This window comes from Lepidochelys kempii, chromosome 1 (genome assembly GCF_965140265.1).
Source record: "Lepidochelys kempii isolate rLepKem1 chromosome 1, rLepKem1.hap2, whole genome shotgun sequence".
In the NCBI taxonomy this organism is placed as follows: Eukaryota; Metazoa; Chordata; order Testudines; family Cheloniidae; genus Lepidochelys; species Lepidochelys kempii.
Genome location: NC_133256.1, coordinates 321317846 through 321343773, shown reverse-complemented (window position 1 = coordinate 321343773; position 25928 = coordinate 321317846). Strand labels below are relative to the sequence as shown.

General features: G+C 45.6%; 1 protein-coding gene and 1 long non-coding RNA gene across 5 annotated transcripts in view; one reads left to right on the top strand and one right to left on the bottom strand.

The window, feature by feature from the left end:
* The window catches only part of LOC140905308 (uncharacterized), a 42204-nt gene extending 40990 nt beyond the window's left edge, over positions 1–1214 (bottom strand). The window contains exon 1 of the long non-coding RNA XR_012156815.1: positions 1024–1214. This is a non-coding gene — a long non-coding RNA (uncharacterized lncRNA). The remainder of the gene's footprint in view (positions 1–1023) is intronic.
* TRMU (tRNA mitochondrial 2-thiouridylase) lies at positions 1198–25007 on the top strand. 4 transcript variants are annotated; one of them, XM_073328382.1, is made up of 12 exons: positions 1198–1458; positions 4678–4843; positions 10785–10891; positions 11379–11501; positions 11962–12033; positions 17913–18085; positions 19597–19650; positions 19762–19828; positions 20792–20892; positions 22487–22631; positions 22889–22971; positions 24758–25007. In XM_073328382.1, the coding sequence occupies exons 1-12, from the start codon at positions 1365–1367 to the stop codon at positions 24911–24913; spliced, it is 1341 nt and encodes a 446-aa protein (XP_073184483.1). In that variant the 5' UTR covers positions 1198–1364; the 3' UTR covers positions 24914–25007. The 4 variants fall into 4 exon arrangements, with proteins under 4 accessions (XP_073184483.1, XP_073184484.1, XP_073184486.1 ...); XM_073328384.1 differs by lacking the exon at positions 1198–1458 and adding an exon at positions 2685–3872; XM_073328383.1 differs by lacking the exon at positions 11962–12033.
* Positions 25008–25928: the final 921 nt, after the last annotated feature.

The following is a 25928-nucleotide window of genomic DNA, read 5'->3' as shown; positions in this document are numbered from 1 at the left end:
CCCATTGTTTCATGTTCTCTATGTATATAAATCTCCCCACTGTATTTTCCACTGACTGCATCCAATGAAGTGAGCTGTAGCTCACGAAAGCTTATGCTCAAATAAATTGGTTAGTCTCTAAGGTGCCACAAGTCCTCCTTTTCATTTTGTGAATACAGACTAACGGCTGTTACTCTGAAACCTGTCTTTATGGGATTGGATCAGGATGAGTAGCCATTACTTCAGTGTGTTATAACTATTGTTTTATATTTTTTATATTTTTTATTCTTTTCTAACTAGTAGAGTGTAGGGTTGGTTCTTTAGTTAGCATAGATATTGAGATTTTACACTAAAAAAATTGAAAACAACATAGTGGTCGAAGTTGGACAACTATTTTGTTTTAAAATTAACAATGTGTTTAACAATTTTAGTAACATTGTGTTGCTTATTGTTCAGTTTTATACATTGTGTTTTTCCCGTTTGAACACAACATATTGCTCTCAACGTTTATCCAAAGTCTAATTTTACGAAAACGGTTTGGCTTTGAAGACCTTGAAGCATTTCTATGAGTGTATATTGCTAGGGCTTTCTATCATTACAATTGTTTACATTAAAATGATTGTTTGTTTGTAGTGTTATAGTTTGTGTATGTAATTAAAATCATTTGCCTCAAGAAGAGTTAATAGTGGGCCCCTGTGCTTATTACAGCTGGGCCTTAGCGGGAAAAGTGTGAGAAGCCCTGCCCTCGAGGAAAGCCTTTCACGGTGTGCTCCTAGATAACAGCTCTGCTTGAGGCTGCACTGCTCTCTGCCATGCGGGGGGTGTCTGAGGGGACATCCTACCACGGGACCTGCTGAACCTGACTCTTGCTACTTTTCTCCTCAGGCTTCCCTTCTAGTACCGTGCCTGGGAGGGGGGACGGGCTCCCCCTCCCTGCTCCCACAGCACCAAGCGGCCGGCGAGGGCGCAGGGCTGCTAGGCCCCAGCTGCTGGCTCTGTCGGCAGGAAGACAGTCCCCAAGCAAGCCCTACCGCGGGAACTCACACAGCAAACGCATTTCTACACGGCGGGACGCTGCACGCCCTTCTTTAACTGGTTCCCAACGGGGGAGCATCCCCTGCCCTCCCCCCGCAGCGGCCGGTGGCGGGGGGGAGATCTCCGAGCCAGCACACGGCGCTGAGTCTCCTCCTCTCTCCGCGCCCCTCCCTCCGGTGGGGCCGGCTCTGGGTGAGGGGCGGGCTCGCCCCAGGCCGAGCCCGGATGAGCGGGGCGCAGGGCACGTTCCCGTCCGCCCCGGCCCCGGCTGCGCCCTAGGAGCCCCGGACGCCGGAAGGGGAGAGCCGGAGCGGGCCGGGCGCCCCAGGCAGCGGGCCCGGCTCGGGAGGATGGCGGCGGCGGCGGCGGCGGCGCGGCGCGTGGTGTGCGCGCTCTCGGGCGGGGTGGACAGCGCGGTGGCGGCGCTGCTGCTCCGGCGGAGGGGTGAGGCGCCACAGGCCCGTGCTGCGCCGCCGGGGCAGGGGGTCCTGGGGCCGGTGACGCGGAGAGAAGGGCGGGGAGGAGGAGGAGGAGGAGAAGAAAGGCTGGGGTGCCTGGAGCTGGTGACACGGGGGCAGTGCCGGGTTTACAATGGCGCCATGGAGCCGGGCCCATGCTCAGAAGGGGCCCCGGCCCGCTCTGCTTGCCCTGTGCCCCGAGACCCCCCGCCCGTTGGCTCCCCCCCCCCCCGCACACTTGCTCCTCTTCGCTTGCCCGCTGGCCGGCCGGCCGAGGGCTCCTCTCCGCCCCCTGGCTGGACCCACCCTCCTGCAATTCTGGCTCTGGACGGTCTCTGCTTCCCACCACCTCTGGGGCCCCGCCTGTGTCCCTGGAGCTGAGCCGCCTGGGACAGGTGCAGAAGCCTGGCCAGTCTCAGCTGGGGGAGGGGGGCTTGGTTGGGTCCCTCCAGACAAGTGGGTCCTGTGGGAGGGGGAGTGCTGGGCTGTGAGGGGGCAGGGAAGATCTCTGTGTGTCGGGGCACTAGGGAGTGGGGGGTTCTGGGTGGGGTGCTGGGCAGTTGGGGTGGGGCTGTGGGCAGGGCACTGTGCATTTGTGGCAGGGTCTTGGGGGGGGCACGCTGAGCACAGTGCGTACGGAGCGGCTCTGGTCATAGGGAATTGGGGAGGGGGGGAAATGTGTGGTATGGCATGGACCTGCCCCCAAGGGGAAGGGGCATGCTGGCAGCACAAGGCCGGGCGTCTGGCAACTGCCAGTTTGTAAATAGTGCCCTTATGCTGGGCGAAGCAAGGCCGCCACTGTCATGCCATGCCCCATTGGCCCTGGCCGGCCCGTTGCTCTGGGGACTGACACCTCCCCCCACACGCCATGCTCCTTTGCCCCCATGGGGACCCACAGAAGGTTAATCTGGCTCTATACTGGGAGAGTTAGAAGAAGGGCAGGAGATCCTGGAGCTGGTGGGAGTGGAGGGGAAGGGGGAGGAGAAGAAGGGCAGGGGGCCCTGGGGCCCATGACAGGGGAAGGGGGAGGAGAAGAAGGGCAGGGGGCCCTGGGGCCCATGACAGAGGAAGGGGGAGGGGAGAAGGGATGGGTTTCCGGGGCTGGTGACACGAGGGGAGAAGGGATGGGGTGCTTGGGGCTGGTGACACGGGAGAGAATGATGGGGGGGGGGCTGGGGCCTGTGACACTTGATGTGGAGAGGGCTAGGGTGCCTGGGGTCTGTGATATGGGGAGGAAGGCTAGAGTGGCTGTGACAGGGAGTAGGGGAAGGGCTAGGAGTGCCTGGAGGTGCCCCGTCATCAGTTGCTGCCTGTGAGAGTATTACACTGTCCTGATTGTTGTCATTACAGATACTCCTGCACATACCTGTCTGTACCAGTTCATTCCAGGCTGATTTTCCTGTAACCTCTATCCCTTGAATTCATACAACAGTCACCCTCCTTCTCTCTCTGATAGTTAACCGTAACAATTTAACATTGTTCTTCTCTGTAATAGGCACTAAGTCTTGTTAAATATCAGATTATTTAAAATGTTAACACACTTTCTCACATGATTTTCCCAGTGTAGATATGGGCTTTCAGAGAATGAAACATGAATCTCTATTAATTTGATGATATCTCATGATTTGTTATGGCAAGGTTAGTATCAAACTCTTTTGATACCAAGGTTGAAGACTTTTTTAATTCACTATTTTACTTACTGAGTAAGAAGGAATTCCTTATTTTCAAACCTGAAGAGCTGTTGAAAAGAGAATAGGTTGAATATTTTCCATTACCATTGCAGCTGCATTAAGGGCCCTTACATGGGAAGTGCTAGTCTTACAGCATTTACTATTTGGCATAGAATTTTTCAAACACTGAAAAATTAGGAATTATACGCCTGCTGGAGGATGTATAGGAAGAACAATCCCTTTTGTTCTTTGATAGGTTTAGAAACATTAAGTACCAAATGCAGAGTTTTGCTGGGGTAACGCCTGCCCTCCTGCATTCTTGGAATGATTCAAGAGAGGGACAGCAGGGCCCGTGTGAGTTTAGGGAAGGAGGGAAAAAACTGCTGGGATGGGCCACCCTGAAACTCAGCTGGCAGGAGCAGAGAGAAGCATCTGCAATAGGACCCTTAGACACTTATGACATCTGTGTGCAACTGCTTTGTAGTTTTTACTCTGGACGTTCTTCCTTTCTGCTGATTGGCTGTTTGCTCCAGCTCTCTCCTGCCCCCTCCTTGACCATCTCTTCACTTCAGCCTCACTTCACCTACCCTCCAGAGTCCATGCACACTTCTTTCTCCCAATTCTCCTTCTCCTATCCCTTACCTACACGCACACACTTTGCCCCTCTCTTATCTTATTCCATCCCAGCAAAACTAACATGATGTGCAGCTGACTATTCTTCACTTTGCTGGTATGTTTCTTGTTTTGTGTTTTCTGAACAGATCTGTGTCTTGTGTTTTCTGTTTCCAGTTGGGATCCTAAAGGTTACTATAATACATAATTTTTTCCTCTCTGAAAAAAAATCTAAAATGTGTAATGATCCAGTATTCAACCTGTTAGTGTCACCTTAGGAGTTGGTTGTGAGTTCAATCCTTGAGGGGGCCATTTAGGGATCTGGGGCAAAAATTGGGGATTGGTCCTGCTTTGAGCAGGGGGGTTGGACTAGATGACCTCCTGAGGTCCCTTCTAACCCTGATATTCTATGATTCTATCTGACCAGGTGTTTTTAAATCTTCAAATTCATACTGGACAATGAGTGGGTGGGGGGAAAGGTATCTGGATGTAGAATACTCTGAAAAACTAGCAGTGGACAGAAAATCAAATCAATAGGAGACTGGCTTTTAAAAATTCTTTTCAGTCTATACATAAACAGGAATTACTAATATATGCAATGTAAAACAATCTTGGGGTCTTGGCATGTTCTCCAGGAAAGTCAGGTGCTCAGAATGCTGGGGTGAAATAATGGTATTTGGAAGAAATGAAAGAGGCTCTTGATTTTTTACGAAGCACACATCAGTCTGCCTTAATGGCTTGTCTGAGTGTTGCGCTATCTGTAGCAAGGAAGTGCAGTGTGAGGCACTGATGGAATGACTTCTTGACAACTATAAGAACACTCAGGATACTGTTGCCCAGTTGGGACTTGGAAGATCCAGAGTTTGGGTCTGATCCATAAGAATGTTTTCAGTATGTGAATAATTCCTTTCCTCCTCCCTTAGGCTACCAAGTGACAGGGGTATTTATGAAGAACTGGGATACTCTGGATGAACAAGGAGTTTGTTCTGCTGACAAAGATTGTGAAGATGCTTATAGAGTTTGTCAGAAACTGGATATCCCTTTTCATCAAGTTTCCTATGTCAAGGAGTACTGGAATGAAGTTTTCAGGTAGGATTGTTTTAGAGACATTTTCTTTAAAAATATAATTTCTCATAAAGTGTTAGTATACCTCTAACCCGATATAACGCGGTCCGCGGGAGCCAAAAAATCTTACCGCGTTATATATGAAACTGTGTTATATTGAACTTGCTTTGGCCCCCCCTGCTCCTTGTCCCCTGACCGCCCCCTCCAGAGACCCCCTGTCCCTAATCACCCCCAGGGCCCCAGCCCGCTCCACTCCGCCAGCTCCCAGCTGCGATGCTCTGCTTCCCGCCGCCGGCGAGTGTGGGGAGGTTGGGGAAAGGATGCCCCCACGCTCACCGGTTGCAGGAAGCAGAGCGCCGCAGCTGGGAGCTGGCGGAGTGGAGCGGGCTGGGGCCCTGGGGGTGATTAGGGACAGGGGGTCTCTGGAGGGGGCGGTCAGGGGACAAGGAGCGGGGGGGCCAAAGCAAGTCGCCCCCAAAGCAAGTCGCCGGGGTCCCAGCCGCCGGCCCCGCTCAGCCCACTGCCAAAACCAGGCCAGGACCCCGGCAGGCAGCAGCGTGCCATTGAAAATCCTGCCTGCCCCGGTCCACTCTTCTCCGCCGACCCCTCCTTCCCCCCCCCCCCCCCCCCCGCGCGGGGAAGGGTGAAGAAGTTTGGTCCTGCTGGCTGCTGCTGCAGGGAAGGCAAGCTCCCTCCTCCCCCCGCCTCTTCCCCCAGCGTGCTGGTTTCCTGCCCCTCCTCCTCTCCCTCCCTGCCGCTGATCAGCTGATGGCCCTTACGAGAAAAGGGGAGAAGAGAGAGGGGGCGAGCGGCAGTACGCTCGCTGCTCCAGGGAGGAGGCGGAGAAGAGGTGGGGACGGGGCCTTGGTGAAGGGGGGTGGAATCAGGGCATATCTCCTCCAGCCCCCTGCCATGAGCTGCTCTGGGCAGGGGGCTGGGAGCACTCCCACAAACCTAGCCCACACCCGCAGCCCCCTGCCCTGACCCCTGCACCCCCACACACACACCCCAGCCCCCTTCCCTGACCCCTGCACTCCCCCACGACCCCAGCCCTGACTCCAGCACCCCCACACATACCCAGCCCCCCATGCCCTGACTCCTGCACCCTCCTCACACGCCCCCAGCCCCCTTCCCTGACTCCTGCACCCCCACACCCCATGCCCTGACTCTTGCAGCCCCCCACATTCCCACCCCTACCCTGAGCACCAAAAGGGAGCTCCTGCATCTCCCCCCCACATTCCCACCTGCACCCCTCGCACCAAATGGGAGCTGCCCAGGTAAGCACTCCACACCCAAACCTCCTACCCAACCCTGAGCCCCCTCCCTCATTCTAGCTCCTGGTCAGACCCTGCACCCTAACCCCCAGCCTACTCCTTCACCCCCAGCCCTGTGCTCTGTGCACTCCCACCCTCAGCTCAGTGCAGAGAGAGAGGAAGAGAATGGGCTAGAACCAGGGAGAAGGTAGGTACCCATTCTATGTGGGCAGGGCCGGGATCCCAGACCGGCAGCGGTCTGAGAGGGGCCGGCAGCCGGGACCCTGGCTGGCAGGAGCCAGCGGATGGAACCCCAGACTGGCAGCGGGCTGAGCCGCTCAGCCCACTGCCGGTCTGGGGTTCCGGCTGCCAGCCCCTTGCCAGCCGTGGTCCTGGCCACAGGCCCCGCTCAGCTTGCTGCCGGCCTAGGTGAATGGAACCCCAGGCTGGCAGCGGGCTGAGCGGGCCAGCGGCGTAAGATCAGCATTGTAATTTAATTTTAAATGAAGCTTCTTAAATATTTTGAAAACCTTTTTTACTTTACATACGATAATAGTTTAGTTAATAATATATAGACTTACAGAGAGAGACCGTCTAAAAAACGTTAAAATGTATTTACTGGCAGGTGAAATCTTAAATTAAAGTGAATAAATGAAGACTCGGCACACCACTTCTGAAAGGTTGCCGACCCCTGGGGTAGAGAATGGCAAAAGACTAACAAGGATAACTTAGTATTGATAATTAGTGTCTTTCATAAGACAGTACAGAAATATCTTAATGTGGTAGCAATTATTATTCATTCCTTGTCTTACAAGTTTAGGATCACCACCAACTAATATAGACATAGGTCTATTGGCATACTTACTTACATTTATTCTTTGAATTGATAGACGGGATTTCTCTGGAATTAGGTTAATTCGGCTATGTCATCCAGTTCCAATTCCTCCCTCTTTCTCTTTTCATCCATACTAACTAGCGGCAGTTTGAGGAAGGAAATATTTAATATGAACTTCAGTTACTTTCATTTACATCAGATTGGAGGAAAAAACCCTGCATATTAGACTACTTTTATTCCGAACCCAGCTCACCACCTAGTTGTCATAAAAACGAGCTTTGCTTCTTTCAGCCTCTTTTGTGTTTTGTAGACCAAATCCAGCAGGGGAGGGAGGGACACAGGCCTCTGAGCCAGAGGCGGGCTTGGGCATAGGTGTAGTTTTACTTCTATTTTGTGTGGGCAGGGGCCAGCGGGGCTCAGGCTAGATCTGCATGGCAGGGTCTGGGGAGGGAATGCCACCTCCACCCCCTGACTCACCTCAGCAGGCCGCCTAGGTTGTGGGGGAGGGCACAACCAAAAATTATAACTCAAAGGTGGGGGGCTCAGCTCAAAAAATTTGAAAACAGCTCAGGGTGCAGGGAGAGGGGTAGCTAGGGGTTATGTGCAGCCAGTGGGGTAGCTCAGGGTGCAGGGAGAGGGGTAGCTAGGGGCAGGAGGGTAGCTCAGGATGCAAGGAGGGGATAGCTAGGGACTGTGTGCAGGCAGGGGGGGTAGGTCAGGGTGAAGGGAGGGGTTAGCTAGGGGCTTGTGTGCAGGCAGGGGGGTAGGTCAGGGTGCAGGGAGAGGTTAGCTAGGGGCTTGTGTGCTGACGGGGGTAGGTCAGGGTGCAAGGAGGGGAATTGCTAGGGGCTGTGTGCAGGCACGGGGATAGCTCAGGGTGCAGGGAGAAGGGTAGCTGGGGGCTGTATGCTGGGAGGGCTCCCCTGCTGTCCCTGTTCCCTGAGGTCTCTGCCAGTCATGGAGCTGGGTCCTCCCACCCAGGCTGCTCTTACCACCTATGTGAGCAATGGGGGCTGGGACCTGAGAAGCAGCTTCAACGCCCTGCAGCAGCAGGAGACAGCTGCCTGCTCCGTGGCACTTGCCAGAGCAGCAGCTGTTCTGCACTGCCTGACTCTGGCTGCCTGACTCTGACCTGGGCAGTGGGTGGGGAGAGAAGGAGGTAGAGTGGGGGTCTGGAGCTGCCCCGGGACTGCCCTGCTCTTGCACTGTAATTTCGGGGCAGGGGGGAGGGGAGGCAACACTCCTGTGTCCCCCCAACTCTGCCCATGGGCTCAGTGCTTCTTCCCCCTGGGGAGCACTGGAGCTCGGGGCTCCGGAGTTCAGCCCTGCTGCTCCTGGCTTTGGCCCCGCTGGAGGCATTGGGAATTGAGGCTTCAACCCTGCAGCTCCTGGCTTCAGCCCCGTGGGAGCTGCTCGTGCTCTGGGTTTTAGCCATGGTGCCCCACAGTCTCCCTGAAAGGGTTCACAGATCCCCAGGGGGGCAGCGGACCCCCTGTTGAGAACTGCTGATCTAAGAGGCTGCCAAACAATGGGGATTTTCCTTCTAAAAATTGTTTACACTACAGCTTGAAAAGAAAACGGGGGAACAAGGAAGTGCAGTTAAAATGAGAGCCTTATTTAATACTTAATATTTCAAATGTTTTAACTATTTTTCTTCTTTTCTGTATTTTTAATAAAAGGTTAAAAGGATTTTTAATGGTCTGTTTGCTCGGGTACTAAGCGTTCTATACCAGTGGTTCTCAAACGCTGAGTGCGATGCCCCCTTATAAATTAAAAACACTTTTTGATATATTTAACACCATTATAAATGCTGGAGGCAAAGTGGGGTTGGGGTGGAGGCTGACAGCTTGCAACCCCCCATGTAACAACTTCACAACCCCTTGAGGGCTCACGACCCCGCAAGAGCCCCTGCTGTATATCAAGCCTTGGACCTTGTTTCCAACTGTTTAATGTTGGACAGTGATTGGGTTAACACCTTTAGCCCATTTATTCCATCTAAATTAATATAACAGCCCTACCCTCCCCTACCTCCACTTCCCCTGACTATGGGTCCCTGCTTCTTTCCTCACCACCACTCTACACTCCTCTATTCCCTTGTGACTCCCTGCTTTGCCCCCCTCTTCTCAATTCCATGCATCATCAGATCCACTTCCTTGTTTCCCCCAGTCATCTCAGCAGAGAAATACAATCAGGTTAAGCATAGGGCCTCACTTTGCTCAGTAAGGAAATACAGGGTGTCCCCTCCCCATTTTCCCTGTTGATACAGGAGAGTGAAGTTATTCTACCGTCTTTGGGAGTGCTAGCCTGGGATCTCCAAATAAGAGACAGTGCAACTCGAGGTGTTAAGCCCACACTACTACTTTTGTCAACCATTTCCTTCCCCTGTTTTCCCTGCGTCTTCCCCCTTCAGTGCAGGGCTCCCATGCAGTCTTTTACTCTAGCAAGCAGCTTGCCCTTCCCTAGAACTTCCTCTTCTGCCTCTTCAGACTGCGAACTTACCTCTTCCCATGGTTTCTACCTCTTCAGGCCTCCTCTTCCTAGGCCTTTTTAACCAAGAGAATCACTCTGGATTTGCCTTTTCTGTAGTCTCTAACCAATATTGGAGAGATTCAGCAGCCATTCTTACTCCCCTTTTCCTTTGTTTTCTGCTTCCCTAAAGAACCTGCTGACTACCCTTTTTTTAGAACTCCCTCTGACTGACATGAAGGCTTCTTAGCCTATGTTGGCAAAACTTATGTTGCTCCAGGTACAAATATTCCACCCCCTGAGCGACATAGATTACACTGACATAAGCGTTCGTGTGCACAGCAAGCTTCTCCAGCCGACATAGCTTATGCTGCTTGCGAAGGTGGGGGGTTTTGTGCCGATGGGAGAGCTCTCTCCCACTGGCGTAGACTCAGTAGAGCATCTTCACCACACGTGCTGCAGTGGTGCAGCTGTACAATACAGCAAGCTTTGCTGTTGCCTACTTTCACAGGCTCTGGGAATTATTTCCTTCAGAATTTCCTCTGGGTTGTAGTCTTCCTTACAGGTTACAGTACACTCTTATGAATAAATTGCCTGTTTGGCCTTGCCCTTGAACGTCAAAGAGGAAAAACAAGAGCAATGCAGGTGTGGGTAGGCCAGCTGACTTAGTTGCTGGTATCATCTGTTAAATGTATGGGAAAAGGTAGTAAACAAAGGACAAAGCATTTTGCTTTTTGTTTTTAAAATAGTCTGTCAAATGTAAAAATGTAAGGGACAAATCTGAGAGGCTGTTTCAGTTTGTAAAGAGTAAAAAATAAACACCTGTATTTTTTTTTTTTAAGTGTAAAGTACCCTTTAATTAGCATGTACTGTTTGCGGGCAGAATCCTTTGCTGTCAGTTTCTATTTATTTGAATAGGAATTGAGGACAAGAAACACCTTGCAGGCTCAGGCCCTAAGGTATTTCAGTACACATGCCCATCACCATAGTATTTAGGCGCTGTTGTTAATTGGCAATTGTTTAAGCATTTTGAACATGTAATAAAGTGTTATACAAGAGATAATCAGATACTGTGGTGATGAGGCCACGTTTGTCCCTAGTTAAAAATATAAATGCTAAGCACTTTTCTTATTGTAAAGTACAAAGATGTTGAAACTTAATTTGATAAATGCTAGTATGAGTTTAAATATGAAAAACTGTAGCTTAGTCCAGTCATGGAAAATCTTAAATGAGTGTTGTCTTACAGGTAAAATAAAATGTTAATGAATCGTTCATATGTTTGCTTCCTGCACAATTTATGTTTAGTATTATTGATAGGTGTTAAGCTCTCAAGAGTAATAAGTACTTCTTCACGCTTGAATCAAATTATCTGACATTAAAAAATGTTTATAGTTGTACATTTGTTTTACAGTTACCTTTTAAATGAGTATGAATTGGGAAGAACTCCTAATCCTGACATAATGTGCAACAAGCATATCAAATTCAATTATTTTCTCCATTATGCTCTGGATAACCTTGGTAAGTTGTCTTCAGGTGTGTTTGTGCATACCCTATACTGCAAAAATGCCAAAGAGGAGCAAATTCTTTTTTAAATGTTGGGCAAGAAGCCTGATCTCATGTGCAAACACAATTTAAACATCTTTGTAGCCTTATACCAGTATTTGTAAAGTATTTCTTTTCATGTGTTTTCAGAGATGTAAGTAAGTTTATTTCAGGGAACTCTCTCTTTTATGAAGAGAAGTTTAAAATTTGCATTTGAAGGTGCTCCTTGAAACCAAAAAAAATGGAAGTGTGGTACCTCAAGAAATATGATTTTCCATTAAATATTGGAGCTGTATTAAGGTTAGGACAGCACTGGCTAGCTATGTAAAGTTTCTCAGATGTCATTTATCTTTATTTTTTGTTCCGATAATCATTTTTGTTTCCAAATATTTCTATAACCTTTAATACTCTGAATATTGTGAAGTTCAAGTGTGATGTAGATGTATTTTTAAAACTGGCATAGGAGCGAATGCAGTTGCAACTGGACATTATGCAAGGACTTCACTGGAAGATGAAGAAATTTTCCAACAGAAACCTATTAAAATACCACAAGGGCTTTTCAGAAACCGATTTGAAGTTAGAAATGGTAAGTGGTTAATATGGCTTTGTCACAAATTCACAGGCCCAGTGCTCTGTCTTGGCTCCATATGGTCCCTGGGAGGAACAACTTGCAGTGTCAGCCCTCTGTGAGGATCGATTCTCTCTCTCTCTCATGTTAAGCCATTTGACTCCATTGTCTCCTGGACCACACCTCTAAGCCTTCCCCATGGCTGGTGTGACAAAGTCATACCAGATGGCTGCAAGAAGGTCCTGGAAGACCAATTTGTTATGCCTAGAATGTTAAAGGCCCTTTTCCCTACAGGCTGAGAGAGGATTACCTCGGGTCAATTAGGGACATCTGAATCCAATTAAGGACTTGCCTGAGGCCTTTAAAAACCCCTTCTCTGGGGAGAGAAAAGGGGATTGAGAATGACAAGCTGCTGCCAGGCTAGTGGCAGCAAGGAAATAAGCTTCTCCAGGCTGAAAGGCTGTGCTTCCTCCCATAGGAGGAACAGCCAAACCTGAATGCCTGCTAAGGGAGGGACCGACACCCTGCCCAAGCAAGGAGGCAAGGAAAGGTATCCCCTTTGGTTGTGTGTTTGAGACTGTTTCCTTTCTGTTTGTTTGGTGAAGGATCACCCCTTAGACCAACCCTGAAAACGGCCAAAGGAGCACAGAAGGGGGAAGGCAAACGCTGCCCAGAGCGGGGCTGATTTACTTCAGGGCTGCCATTGCCAGAGGGAGTAGTGCTAAGTCTGGCAAGACAAAGGAGGTGCCTTGCCACACTGGTCAGACTCAGTGAGCTCCCCTCAGTGAGTCCACTTGAACTGGACCCTTGGGGGAAGACTAGCAGAGAGGGAGCAACAAAACTTTTATATTGTAATAGGTTTCATAGTGGTAACGGTGTTAGTCTGTATCAGCAAAAAGAACAAGGAGTACTTGTGGCACCTTAGAGACTAACAAATTTATTTGGACATAAGCTTTCATGGGCTAAAACCCACTTCATTAGATGCATGGAGTGGAAAATACAGTAGGAAGATATAGATAGGTAGATATCACACACACACACACTGAAAAGATGGGGGTTGCCATACCAACTCTAGCAAGACAAATCAATTAAGGTGGGCTATTACCAGCAGGAGAGAAAAAAAACTTTTGTAGTGATAATCAGGGTGGCCCATATTGTTACTCACAACTTCTTGTCATCTTTTCAGGTTCTCTGTGTGTGTGTTTGTGTGTGTAAAATCTTCCTACTGTATTTTCCACTCCATGCATCTGATGAAGTGGGTTTTAGCCCATGAAAGCTTATGCCCAAATAAATTTGTTAGTCTCTAAGGTGCCACAGGTGGTACTCTTTTTTTTTTTTTTTTTTTTCTTTTTAAGATTGTAATGACTCTCTGCCAGCGTTGTAAAACAAATGGATTTGTTGGAAGTCTGGAACACAGCATAGAAAGTTCTCGGATAGCCTTTAGAACAGAAATTTACAGCATAGTTCATTTGGGTCTTCCTGAGTTCAAGTGGGTCCAGACCCCTCTTTGTCCCCAGTCTAGAAGTGTTCCTCCTTCCAGCCTCCACACTATATCACCTTCCTAAAAGCTACTCCTCCTTGCTTTGTCTTCTTTCTTGAGTAAACAGATCACCTGGGCTCTGTCTCTTCAGCCCTTTGTTCTCCCACTGGCCAAAACCAGATGGGGAGGGCCTTCAGGTCACCGGTTGCTAAGTTATAAAGTGTCCCAGCCATTGTCTGGGGTCCAGGCCGCTACATAGCGGAAACTGAGGCATGCTCAATATTCATATAAAACATTAAGAAAATTCCCCACTTTGTCTCTTACACAATCATATTGAAAGCAACATGACTTCCTCAGTTGAGGTCTCTCAAAGCACTTATCTTTGTAAGAACTTTCCTTAATCACAGTTATATTTATAAACATTAAAGAAACAAGATACTTAAATGGCTTTAAGCTTAACATTTTCTTACACAGTATTGCCAGCCCCCTTGGCATTAGGTCATGGTGTTGCAGGGGTCTTAGCCTCCAGTGTTCCCTGTTGCCTACTACTTGGCCCTATAATAACCTGTTTCTGTCCACAGCTTAGCCCTCCAGCTAAATTGCATCTGATCTGGATCCCTTTCAGGATAACAGAAATCCAAACATCCCGAACAACCCATCTTGGGCTATGCCTCAACCCATCTGGATTCAGTTCTCAGCCCCACCCTGGGCTTAATGGTCCTTGAGTTGGAACTTCTGTGCACCTTCTTTGGGGCAGACCCATCTTCTGCTTTGAGTTCTGGCCCAAGGACCCTTTGTTAAACAGCTAGGTCTGTGCCTTTAAACATGGTGCTGTTTTTCTGAGCTACTTCCTGCCTCCAAGGCCCTTTTGCTGTTTCCCAGTAGGCTATTTTTATTACAGCATCTTCTGTGGTTTCCAGACCTCTCAGGCTTCTTCCTAGTTCATCTCAGCTCCTTGCTCCTCCCTTGGAATGCTGACCCCAGGATTGCCTTCCTGGATGTTTCTCCTTTTCAAAGGCCCATCACAGGGACTAAATCCATCCCTGTAGCCTTTTTCAGCATGTCTTTGCCAGGCCTTTACCCAGGGAAGTCCTTAGGCATACCCAGCATAGCGTAGGGCACATGAAAATTTGGGGTACCCCTGGGTCTTAGTGTCCACCCTCCCACCTCTTCTTATCCCTGTTCTGACCCTTTCTGCAGACTCCCACCACACCTGGCTGGTGCAGCCTGGTGAGTCTTCCTCTGAAGGGGATCTAGTACTTAAAAGAGAAGAAGCCTTCCAGCTTGCTAGACCTGTTAACACAACATTGAAACTGTTAAAGAGTCATTCAAGTGGTAATGAAGCATTTGCCAAATAACAGGCATTTGCCAATCCCAAGATATATACTGTCAGTTTCTCAATTTACTGACAGAAACAGTTGTGCATTACTGTAATATTTACTCAGAACATGTTCAGCTACAGGTCCTTAGTTTAAAATTTGCTTTAAAAATATTTCATCAATGTGTTACTGAAGATTATAAAATCACATCTCTAAAAAATCCTTGCATAGTTTTTAGATGCACAATCTTAATATTCATCTTTAGCCTTAAATGCTTGGATCTTCAGACATATAGTTTTTTAAATAAATCCTTCAAAAGATCACCCTTATCTAAAATACACATGCGAGCTCGGACTGCCGTTGGGCATAGGGGCACCAGTTTAATAATACTGTATAGGGCACCATAAATCCTAAGGACAGCCCTCCACACCTGACAGCCCTTACTTGAGAGAGAAGTATCTCCCTACCTCCTCTCTCCTGGGCCTCCTTTTTTTGAAGGTGTTCTCCTTTTTCGGTGTAGTCTTCCCTAATCCTTTCACAGCTGTGGTCACTAATGGTAATCAAGCCATCAGGTCAGGATCAGCAGGGGGATAGCTGCTACATCATTGGTGAGGCTGATCCTGACTCCCCTTAAAGGGTCAGCCAGCCTGTGACAGTTGGTTACAATCATAATACATATCAAGATGATATTTCAACATTATTAAACTTCAGTAGTCAAACTTCTTGTTGTAATATTGTTGGAATTCTGTACCAAAAATTAAAAATTCAGTGCCAAAAAAATAAAAATTCTGCGCACAATATTTTAAAATTCTGCAAATTTTATTTGTCAATAAATAAATGTGGAGGCTCCAGCATGGCAGTGGGAAGCACAGGTCACTGGCTCCACAGAGTTGGGAGATCACCCTGCAACCCCCTCTCCCCCCGGGGAGGGGGGAGACATAGACTCAGTGATGAGGCTGCCCCTGACGCAGCATAAGTGCTGGGTCTTCCCCAGAAACACCCCGGAGCCCTGACCCTCTGCACCTGAAGCACCAGGTGTGGGCAGGCAGGCTCAGCCCAGCAGGCTCCAGGTGTAGGGTGAGAGGGTTCTGTGTGGGGCAGTCTGGGTGTGGGAAGCTCTGTGGGGGGTGCGGGGCAATTGGACTCTGCAGGGGGGGTCCATGTGAGGGTAGTTGGGTTTCAGCAGAGCGGGGAGGGGGTCTGGATGCCGGGGGAAGGGGCTCGGCAATGCTCCAGATGCAGGGGGAATAGGGCTTGGCGGGGAGGGCCAGGTACAGAGGGGTGGGGCTCAGTGGGGATGTCTGGGTATGGGAGCATCCGAAGGCACAGGGGCTGAGTGGATGGGGGAGCATCTCCTATATAGTGACCCTTCTCCCCAGTACTGAGGAGCAATTGAAACAGAAGTGGGATGGCATGTGGAGCCAGGGGAGGCTTCTGGGGGTGGCTCTAACCTGGCCCTGGCCGCTCTGTGCACTCCTCCCCCAGCCCAGCTGGGACTAGCAGCTGAGTCTGGTGCAGGGTAGGAGTCACCAGCTGGGGCGATCCCCAACCGTGGGGAGGGCCAGGTGTGGGGTGAACAGCTCAGTGGGGGGGGGATCCAGAAGCATGGGGGTTGGGTGGACAGGGAGTGGGTCTAACCCAGCACTGGCCGGGGCATCCCTCCATCCCCCAAGTAGGTATTTACCTCTCCGTCGGCTGCTCCGGGTGCTTGAAACCATGCGCCCGTGCTGCTGGGCAGGGCACGTAACCACTCTTGCAGCTTCCCTTTGCTTCCCATCAGAAAGTCATTTTTTTCCAGGGAAGCAAAGAAATCTGCGAATTCTGTGCAGGAGCAGCGGCACAGAATTGCCACTGGAGTAAAATGAGAGACAATAGGTAGGGTGGAGATAAGCAGAGACATGAAAGGTCTTGAAAGTGAAGAAAGTAGCTTATATTGAATGCCATAGAGAAGGGTGAGCCAGTGGAGGGATGCAGAGAGATGGGTGGTATGGTCAAAGTGACAGGATAAGAAAATTACGTTTGCAGCAGCATTCTGAATGGCTGGGAATGGGACATTGTTGCATTTGTCAAGTCCAGAGAAAAGGATGTTGCAGTAATTGAAACGTGACATAAGGAGAGTCTGGATGAGAGTTTTAGCTGTGTGGATGGATTCATAGATTCCAAGGCCAAAAGGTACAATTATCTAGTCTGACCATCTGTATGACACAGGCCATAGAACTTCCCCAGAATAATTCCTAGACCTAGATTATATCTTTTAGAAAAACATCCAGTCTTGATTTAAAAACTGCCAGTGATGGAAAATCCATCACACCCTTGGGGCATTGTCCTAAATGGTTAATTACTCACTGTTAAAAATTTACCCCTTGTTTCCAGTCTGAATTTGTCTAGCTTCCGGTTAAAGCAATTGGATCATGCTACAGCTTTCTCTGCTAGATTAAAGAGCCCATTATCAAATATTTGTGTCCCATATAGGTACTTATAGCCCAGAAGGCGGCACTTCTAGAGTAGACCTGAAAGGTAAATCTGTGTTATCAGCATATAGATGGTGGTTTTATTTGCGTCTGGAGAGTCAGCATTTTCCGGGGCAGGGAGAAACCCCACTTTCCAACTTCTGTTTTGTGACACCTCTTAACTATCTATCACCATGAATGTGGTATTCTAGGTGTGTTTCCAGACCTATTGTGGCGACTCTCTATTACTAGATGTGACTGACCAGTATCTCAAAATCATCTCTCAGTCATTTGAAACAGAAGGCATTGATGTGTTAGCCATGAAACTCCAGAGCTATGATGGAGACTAGTTCTTATCCAAATGGACAGAATATGACTGAAAATTACAGTATAACTATGTGATGGAGGCTGACATCATGGGCTAGTTGGATCATAATTATTACATATACAAGACAGGATCAAGTTGTTTGTGCTCCGAATCTGTAGATCATTTGTATAAACAAGTCAAATTTTGTTCTGTGGTACTGCTGTAGGTCTGGAATAACTCCAGTGACATTAATGTGGATTTACATCAGTGTGACTTTGAGCAAATTTGGTCTAACATTTTCTTGAAAAGCAAGATACAACACTGTTAGCTACATTTACAAACAGCAATATTTTAAAATATTAATTTATAGCATTGCTTTTCTTACTAGGAAAATTCACAGTGATGTAAAGAAAACAGAGGTTCAGCAAAATACAAAATCAAAATCTGTGTAGCTCTTTTTGGTAGTTTTAAAGAAAAAATATTATAAAAATATTATAAAAATCTTGGAAATTTTTATCATTTTATTAAAATGTTTAAGACCATAATAAACAGGCAAAACCAAAGATTTGGAATGTTGGGTGTCGTAAGTCAAACATGGGATTAACTGGTGTTCATGTTAGTTTGAGTAATCAGTTTTAACCCCCATTTCTTCTTGTAAAATTGAACAAAAGATACAGTATTAGGAAATGTAGCAATATCTAGGTTGTAAAAAATGCCCCAAATGTTTTCTGTTAAATACAATGAGAAAACTCGCTAAAATGTGTTTATAGTAGAAGTTCTTATTTTAGGTTGAATTTTAACTAAACTTATTTGTAAATAGTAGGAGTTAAGCTATGTAACATTGAAACATCTTGTGTATTCTACACCTTGCAGCTGTAAAACTCCTTAAAGGCGCTGACCACTGGAAAGACCAGACCTTCTTCCTCAGTCAGATTTCACAAGATGCTTTGAGGAGAACCATTTTTCCTTTAGGAGGATTGACAAAAGATTTTGTAAAGAAGATAGCAGCAGAACATGGATTTCATCATGTGCTAAAGAGAAAAGAGGCATGGTAACACTTATTAAACTTTTGATTTATATTTATCTCTAAACCAGAGGTCCCCAATGTGGTGCCTGCGGGCACCATGGCGCCTGCCGGGGCATTTTTGTGCACCCGCAGGACACTCCGCTGCCGAAATGCCGCCGAGAAGCGCTGCCATTTTCCGGCAGCATTTTGGTGGCAACGCTTATTACCGCTGCCACTTCTCGGCGGCGGGGTGTCTGGTACCCGCCACAGTCTTCTGGGAATAGCAATACGCTATTCCCACAAGAAAGTTTGGGGTCCACTGCTCTAAACCATTCTTTTTCTGATTTATATGTTATTATAAACATTAATACTTGTTAGGTAAACTTTAAATATAGTCATAGTTTTTTTAATTACATTGCATCAAATTAAGTCAAATTACTTCTGAGTAACATAATAAAATATATTTGGACTGTAAATTGAGTTTTGCATTGTTTACGCAGTTGTTTCTACCTGTCCCAAAGTACTGTTAAGTGTGTTTAGGCTGGATATTTTAATTTTTGGTTTTGTTTTGTTTAAAAAACTCCTCTACCATTGTAGCTCTGAGGAGCTGAGGTGAGGGATGTGGCCTGTTTCCAACCAGCACAAGTCACAGAGATAGCCAATGATTTATATTTCACCATGGTTCTCTGTATCTCTAATTTACTATGGTTGGTTGCAGGATGCATTGATATAGATTGTTTTTTCTTAGGTCACTTTTTTCACAAGACAAGTTCTGTTTCCATAGCTAAGGAACTAATGCTTTATGGTGTGATATTTTGGAGTATGAATGTAAGCAGCTGCTATGTTCCTGATTATGTTCCTTCTTGCTTTTAGTACTTGTACTTATCTTTATAGCAAGAAGTTTTTTACTATGCTGTTGTCTGAGGACTGTATTATAGGGTTTTTAGGTGATGTAGTTTCAGGAAGAAAGAAGAACAAATCTGCAGAGGTGCTTAAGCATTGCAGTGATAAGTGTGGAAGTAATTTTCCACCCTGGCCAACAAAACAGCTAGGGCTTCTCCTGCCGACAGGATTAGACAGCAGTTGAGCAGGAGTTTTGTGGATCAGAGTGGAGTCGAAATGTGGTACTTAAGTACCTAAATCTGAGGTTCAGGTGCCTAAGAACCTTTGTGTATCTAGGCTTCAGTGACTTGTCTGTGTGTTAGTATTGTATCATAAGGTAAAGGACAGGTCACTTTTTTAAAATATACATGCAACACAGTCATCAAGATGTGTTCATGTCTTACTGAGTAACCATGTGATCTTATTGTCACCCGTGTCTTTCTCCTCTTTCCCGTGCTTATGATTTTTACTTGTATTGAATTTAGTTTGTGTGCTCTTTGAGGCAGCGATCTTTATATTCATTTTGTGAGGCTCCTAGCATATTTCTAGGTGCAAGGGAGGGTAAATCTTTGTTGTACTGATAATGAATGTTTTGACGTTAGTATTTTAAAATGTTTCATTCTGCTTTTTTATAGTGTGCGTTCATTTTATTCTTTTTTTTTTTTTAAGAGTATGGGAATCTGTTTTATTGGTGAAAGAAATTTTGAAAACTTCATTCTTGAGGCAAGTAGCATTAGATTTGGGGAATTTATAAACTTCTGTTCTGATTTCCCTAGTAATTTGTAATGTGGCCTGGGGAAAGATCTTTTATGTAACTATTTTTCTTTCTTGTAGTATTTACAACCTCGTCCAGGTAACTTTGTTTCCATTGAAGATAACAAGGTGATAGGAACACACAAAGGTAAGCAGCTGCCTTTCCTAGCTAATTGATTTTAAATAAACCGTTTGTGTAATATATAACAATGCTTTTTTTTTTTTTTTTTTTTTTGGGAAAGACTAGTTCTGTAAAATTCCAAAGATCTACAATCCCATTCTGTTTTGGTATGCCTAATGAATCATAGAAGATCCATTAACCCTGTAACTATGGCTTTGGTCTATCTCTAGTTTTTATATTAGTTTTATATCACAATAAAAAGAAAAACCATAATTATTGCCTAGCACCAGTGATACTTCAGATTACTTTGTTGCCACTAGGTAGGTCATCATTAATTTTATGCTAAGGGAACATTGTCAATTTGATTTATTTTTTTAAATGACTAAGTTTCAATTCCATTTTCTGATAGAGCGCCCTTTAAATGTCCAGAAATTTTAAATTCCTTTAAATATAAGTTAATACAGGTTCTTTTGGGCAGTTAGAGAACACCAGCACCAGATATGCCCAAGTTCACCTCCTCTTTCCCCTCCTTCCTCTCTGTGAACATCTGCCTGTTGCCTCTTCACTTTCAGACTCTGTTACTGATAAACACCCTTCCAAGGCTTGCAAAAGAGCCTACACCGAAGATCCCACAAGCCAGTGCATGAAAATCTGATGTCAAGTTAGTGAATATAATAGGAAGTGAAACTGACTCATTAAAACTGTGAAACTGACAAGACACATTTATCAAATTCACAAACTAAACAAGCTGAAATACTGATGTTTTTCTCTAATCTAGTTCAATTATAGTAGTCTTTGGGGTATTTGTCACAACAGCAGGTACAGACTTTTAGGATAAAAACTTTTTCAAGTTTATGGGGTGTCTCTAACTTTTGCTCAGTGGTATACTTAACCTTTTGAGGAGAGGGATTTATGCATTTGAAAGATTTTGATTTCTGCAGCTAAAGAGTTAAGGGGTGTTAGCTGTGTTAAATTTTCATATTTCTTTAGGTTGTTTCCTGTATACAATAGGCCAGAGGGCCAAGCTAAGCGGCCTCAGTGAAGCTTGGTTTGTTGTTGAGAAAGATACAACCTCAGGAGATATCTTTGTGGTAAGTTTATTTACACTGATACTGTGTGTGATTAATGTAGGCATTGCATGATTCCCACTGAAAAGAATGTGATTCTAATCTATGTAGAAGTCTTGGCTTTTCCATTTAAAAGAGAAACAAAAGCTGCCAACTGATACAGCATTAATAGGTTTTATACATCCTGTCCAAAAATTTGGCATCTGATTAGTAGACAGTTGTTAGAGATTTTAGCTTGAAGTATGTTCCAAACTATAGGCAATCAAGCTCCAGTGTACTACTCCAAAACACAGGTCGTTTTTCATATAGCCATTGTGGCACAATACATAATACTTTATCTAAAACATTTCATTTATTATATTGGTATAGCAAGTTGCTAGAAAATGAAGTATTGAACACTAATACAATTTCACCTCTCTGTGAAAACAGACAAGATACAGCTCTGTAAATAATTTCTGCCTTACTGACAAGTCAACATGTAGCATTCTCCAGCATTCTGAAGCACCCTAACATCACTAATGTTTTGTGCAATGTTTGGTTATCTAATTGGCTAGTGATGTTATTTTTCTTGCTCTGAAGTGTTTCATTGTAGCAGATGTGTTTTCTTGAGACAGCACCATAAACCAAAAAGGGGATGAAGAGAGAAATGAGCATAAGAGAATTATTTCATGCCTTAGACACTGATGTAAGAACCTCCTCTTGGTTGCAGCTTGTATGCCAGACTACTCAGTTTTGTGGTGTTCTCCCTTATGCCACTGGCAGAACGACAAAATAGTAACTTGAGAAGCACTTCCAGTGGCATGTATTTTTAACTCTTTATGCTTTACCTACTTCTCAAAAATTCCTTCCAGAGGTAGTGTGTCACATGAATTGGCATTTGTCTTCCATCACCCAATGCTATTTAATCAATAGAATAGCATAGATTTAAAGTCCAAACATCTTTGGTGTCTTATGATTGGTAATGACAGTTGGGAGCTTGTTACATTACAGCATTCAAAAGTATATTAGTCACTTTTTTACAACAAATGGTAAGACATGGTCCATGCCCCTAGAAGGCTTACAGTCTGTTAAATATGATTTGATAAGTGAGGGTAAATCAATAGAGTGGGGAATGGGTGAATAAGGACAAGGGAACAATAACAAATCACATTTCCTCATTATAAGCATGTGCACATCTTGATTTCTCAATTCCTTTTTTTTTTTAATATCTATCTATTTTTTAAATGGATATCAAGGAAGAAGAGAATCTTAGAAAGGGATTTGGATGAAGAAAAGATAGTGGAATTGTTGGATCAAGATAACGAGGACAATACTGCATAAGGGTCAGCATGGAGAAAGGGCTGGCAAGGATTGTGGGAGAAATGCACAAATGATCTGGCATAACTGTGGCGGTGAAGGAAGCACGACGCTGAATAATAATTCATACTTGCTATGGCATATTTTTTTCATGAAAGATTTAAGGAAGCTGGTTAGAATCTAACATCTACTTGCTTTACTAGTTGATTAGCTTTTATTTTGTTATGCCTTGATGTTTTCCTGAAATCTATGTTTTCATTCACAGCAGTTATGTAATATCTGGCATAAACATTGGTATTAAACAAAAATGTTGTACTTTAAGGCACCATCTACAGATCACCCTGCACTGTATAGAGACCTACTGCGGACAAACCGTGTGCATTGGATTGCAGAGGAACCTCCTGCTGAGCTAATTAGGGACAAAATGATGGAGTGTACTTTCAGGTTTCAGCATCAGATGGCACTAGGTGATCAAACTTTGTACATTTAAATCTATTCAAATTCTGATCTGGGTGATACATTGAAATAGGGTCTAATATAATTTCCCAAAAGTAGATAAAAATGTTTGTGCTAATGATGCTTTTCCATTTTTTAAAGACTTAAAAAGCATTATTTTTGGAGACATCTTCACTCATTAGACTTGTTTCAGCCAGTGAAAAACTAGTTAATTGATTTGTGACTATAAGGGTGAGCTAGCTGGCTGTTTAACAACTTTCTCTTTTAGTGCCTTGCACGTTAACTCTAAACCAAGATGGGACAGTGTGGGTGACACTAGTCAAGCCAATAAGAGCTCTTACACCAGGGCAAGTAAGTGTTGCCAGAATTGATTCTTTTAATTTCTATTTACTAGCATCCTGCATAACTTCAGTTAGAAGAACTTCAGAAAGTTCATCCACCCAGTTTTAAAGAACTGTTGTTTCAGGCTATCTAAATCAGCGGTGGGGAAACTTTTTGGCCCTAGGGACACATCAGGTACAGAAATTATATGGAGGGCCGGGTAGGGAAGGCTGGGGGAGGCTATGCCTCCCCAAACAGTGAGGCGTGGCCTGGCCCCCGCCCCATTCCAGCCCCCCCGGAACTGCCCCCCCGGAACTCCCACCCCTATCCAACCCCCCCCGCTCCGCACCCCTGACTGCCCTCCAGGACTCCTGCATCCCATCCAAACACCCCTTCTCTCTGCCTCCTGACAATCCCCCCGGGACGCCCGTCCCCTATCCAATCCCCCCTGGACCCACCCCCATCCAACCCTCCCTGCTCTGCCCACCCCACATTACCTATGGGGTGGGGGAAAAGGGGGCTCAGTCCTTTCCCTGTACGTTTTCCCTGCTCATTTGGCTGCTCTCCCTGGCAGTTGGGCAGGGCTTGCTCCCTGTCTGGGCTTGGCTGCTGGGGACAGGGGCCAAGCATGCTGGAGGTGGAGGGGGGCCCTGGTTTGCTCTGCCCCTGTTCCTGGCAGCAGGGCCCAGGCCCCTTGACCACCCCCCTGCAAGCCCCCCTCCTCCTCGCCTGCCCCGGAACTCTCCCTGACCGTGCCGCCCGGCTGGTGCTGCAGCCACACTGCCCGGGTGCTGGGGGAATTGTGACTGGGAGGGAGGGAGGGAGGGGAGCTGAAGGGGAGGGGCTAGGGGCTAGCCTCCACCCCTCTCACCACACTGCCGCGGAGTTGGGCTGGCTCCTCTGCAAGCCTGTCCTGACCCCGCAGGAGCTCAGGGGCCAGAGGGAAGGGTCCTGCGGGCCGTAGTTTGCCCCCCTCTGATCTAAATCATCACTCAGTTATTTTACTAACATTCAGAAAGTTTTCTCCAAAAACCAAAATGAAAGAAACTTGATTTAGAAACTTTGGGCCTCTCTAAAGCCCATTGCAATACATGTAAATATTCCCTCGGATGTTAGTGGACTTCGGATCAGACCCTGTATGCAGAAACTGAATCTGTTATGGGTCTAAATACATACATGAATTGAACCAGGAGTTTGGTTAATAATTTGCTTATTAGAAACTTTGTGATACTGACTTTCATATTTAATATTTGACTCGGGGAGTACTATTGGTTTTTTGAATGTCCAGAAGGTTATCTGCTTCTGACAGATTCACATGTCCCAGCATAAAAGTGAAAAGAATAATTACATAGTGGTATGTAACATAACAGCCTTTCACATTCAGTACCACACCATAGAATGTATAACTCAGCCTTTTGAAGAGGCTCCTGTGAAAATGATACACTCTACTTACATGACTATCAGCCCCTTATTGAAAAGCTTTTCAAACAAAAAGTGTTACATAATAACTAAAGAGAGATTCCATCAACAAGAAAAATAATTAAAATAACTATCTTACCACTGATTTCTCATGTAATATTGTAAAATTTCATGATGGAATTTCCATAACATTTTATATTTATACTCGCATGAGTCAACAGTTCTAACTATTCATTCTCTTTACACTCCCATTTTATGTAATGTGGTCAGAGCAAATACAAGGGAATAAATTTAATGTTATCTTGAGTATTCAGGGTGATCTCCCTTCTTATCTGTCAGTCTCTCAGCATGCCACTTTGCCAGTGCTCTAAAGACTGTCGCTGTGTTTGTCTTCTAGTTTGCTGTGTTCTACAAGGGTGACGAGTGCCTTGGCAGTGGAAAAATCATGAGGCTGGGCCCATCAGTGTACACCTTGCAACAGGGCAAAAGCAGAGAGCAGGATCCAAGGTGTGTGTTAGCAGAGGAGACCAAGAAGTTAGAACCAGCAACGTAACTCTTGCACTTTTCTTGATTGAAAGACTTTGGGGAAACTGGAGCCTTAAAATAATGAGAGCAACAACACACACACACACGTATTCTCTGACAAACTATGACTTTTAAAGGGTGAATTATGACAGTCCTGTCCTTGTATTTGATTGATGGTACCTGAGAGGGTTTTTGAACAAAAAACAGTTTTGATATGGTTTCATGAAAATAGGTCAGTAACAGAAACATACTATACAAAAAGATGGGCATGACTGGATGAGACCCATCCTGGCAGTTTCAAGATCAGCACTTTCATGTTTTCAGAACTGAGTTAACTGTAAACCAAGTATTTAAAGTCAGAGTCTTTCTAATATAAATACACTGTTTATGTACTACTCTGTTCTATAAATTTATGAAAGTCTCTACAGCTTGAAAAAGCTGCTTTTCCCTCTTCGTTTCTTGTGCTATGAATCAGCCTTGTGGTTGAGAACTCGTTATTAATGAATTTTCAATATGTAATAAAACAATTAATTTCCTAAAATTGCTCTGTTACAGCATCAGCATATAAAATTATTTTAAAAATGCCCAAAACACTAAACTTCTCTTCTAGGCACAACTGAAAGTATTTTTTAAAAGCTGTCTTTCGTTAAAATGCATACATGATTTTTGTTAAATGTGTGTGCATGTGGACTTTGGGAGAAGGATGTGTTATCTCTTCATGCAAACTGGTGAAGTTGAATATAACTGTGAGCAACAGGTATTTATTTTTCACTTGCAATAAATTTTACAACATGTATTTTACACTTGTTTGAATCTTATGCTGCTAGTAGTTACGGTTTAAGATTTTACTATCATTTAGGTTTTGAAATCTAGTGATTTGAAAGTAAATGTTTTGATACATCTAACAATCTCTTATAAAACTGAGTAATGGTATGCCATTTTACTGTAGTTTAAATAATTTTGTAAACTAATCAGGGCAGGGACTGTGGATTGTGTCCTTGGAGCACTGAGAGTGCATTGTCAGGGTGTAAATAACACCAAAT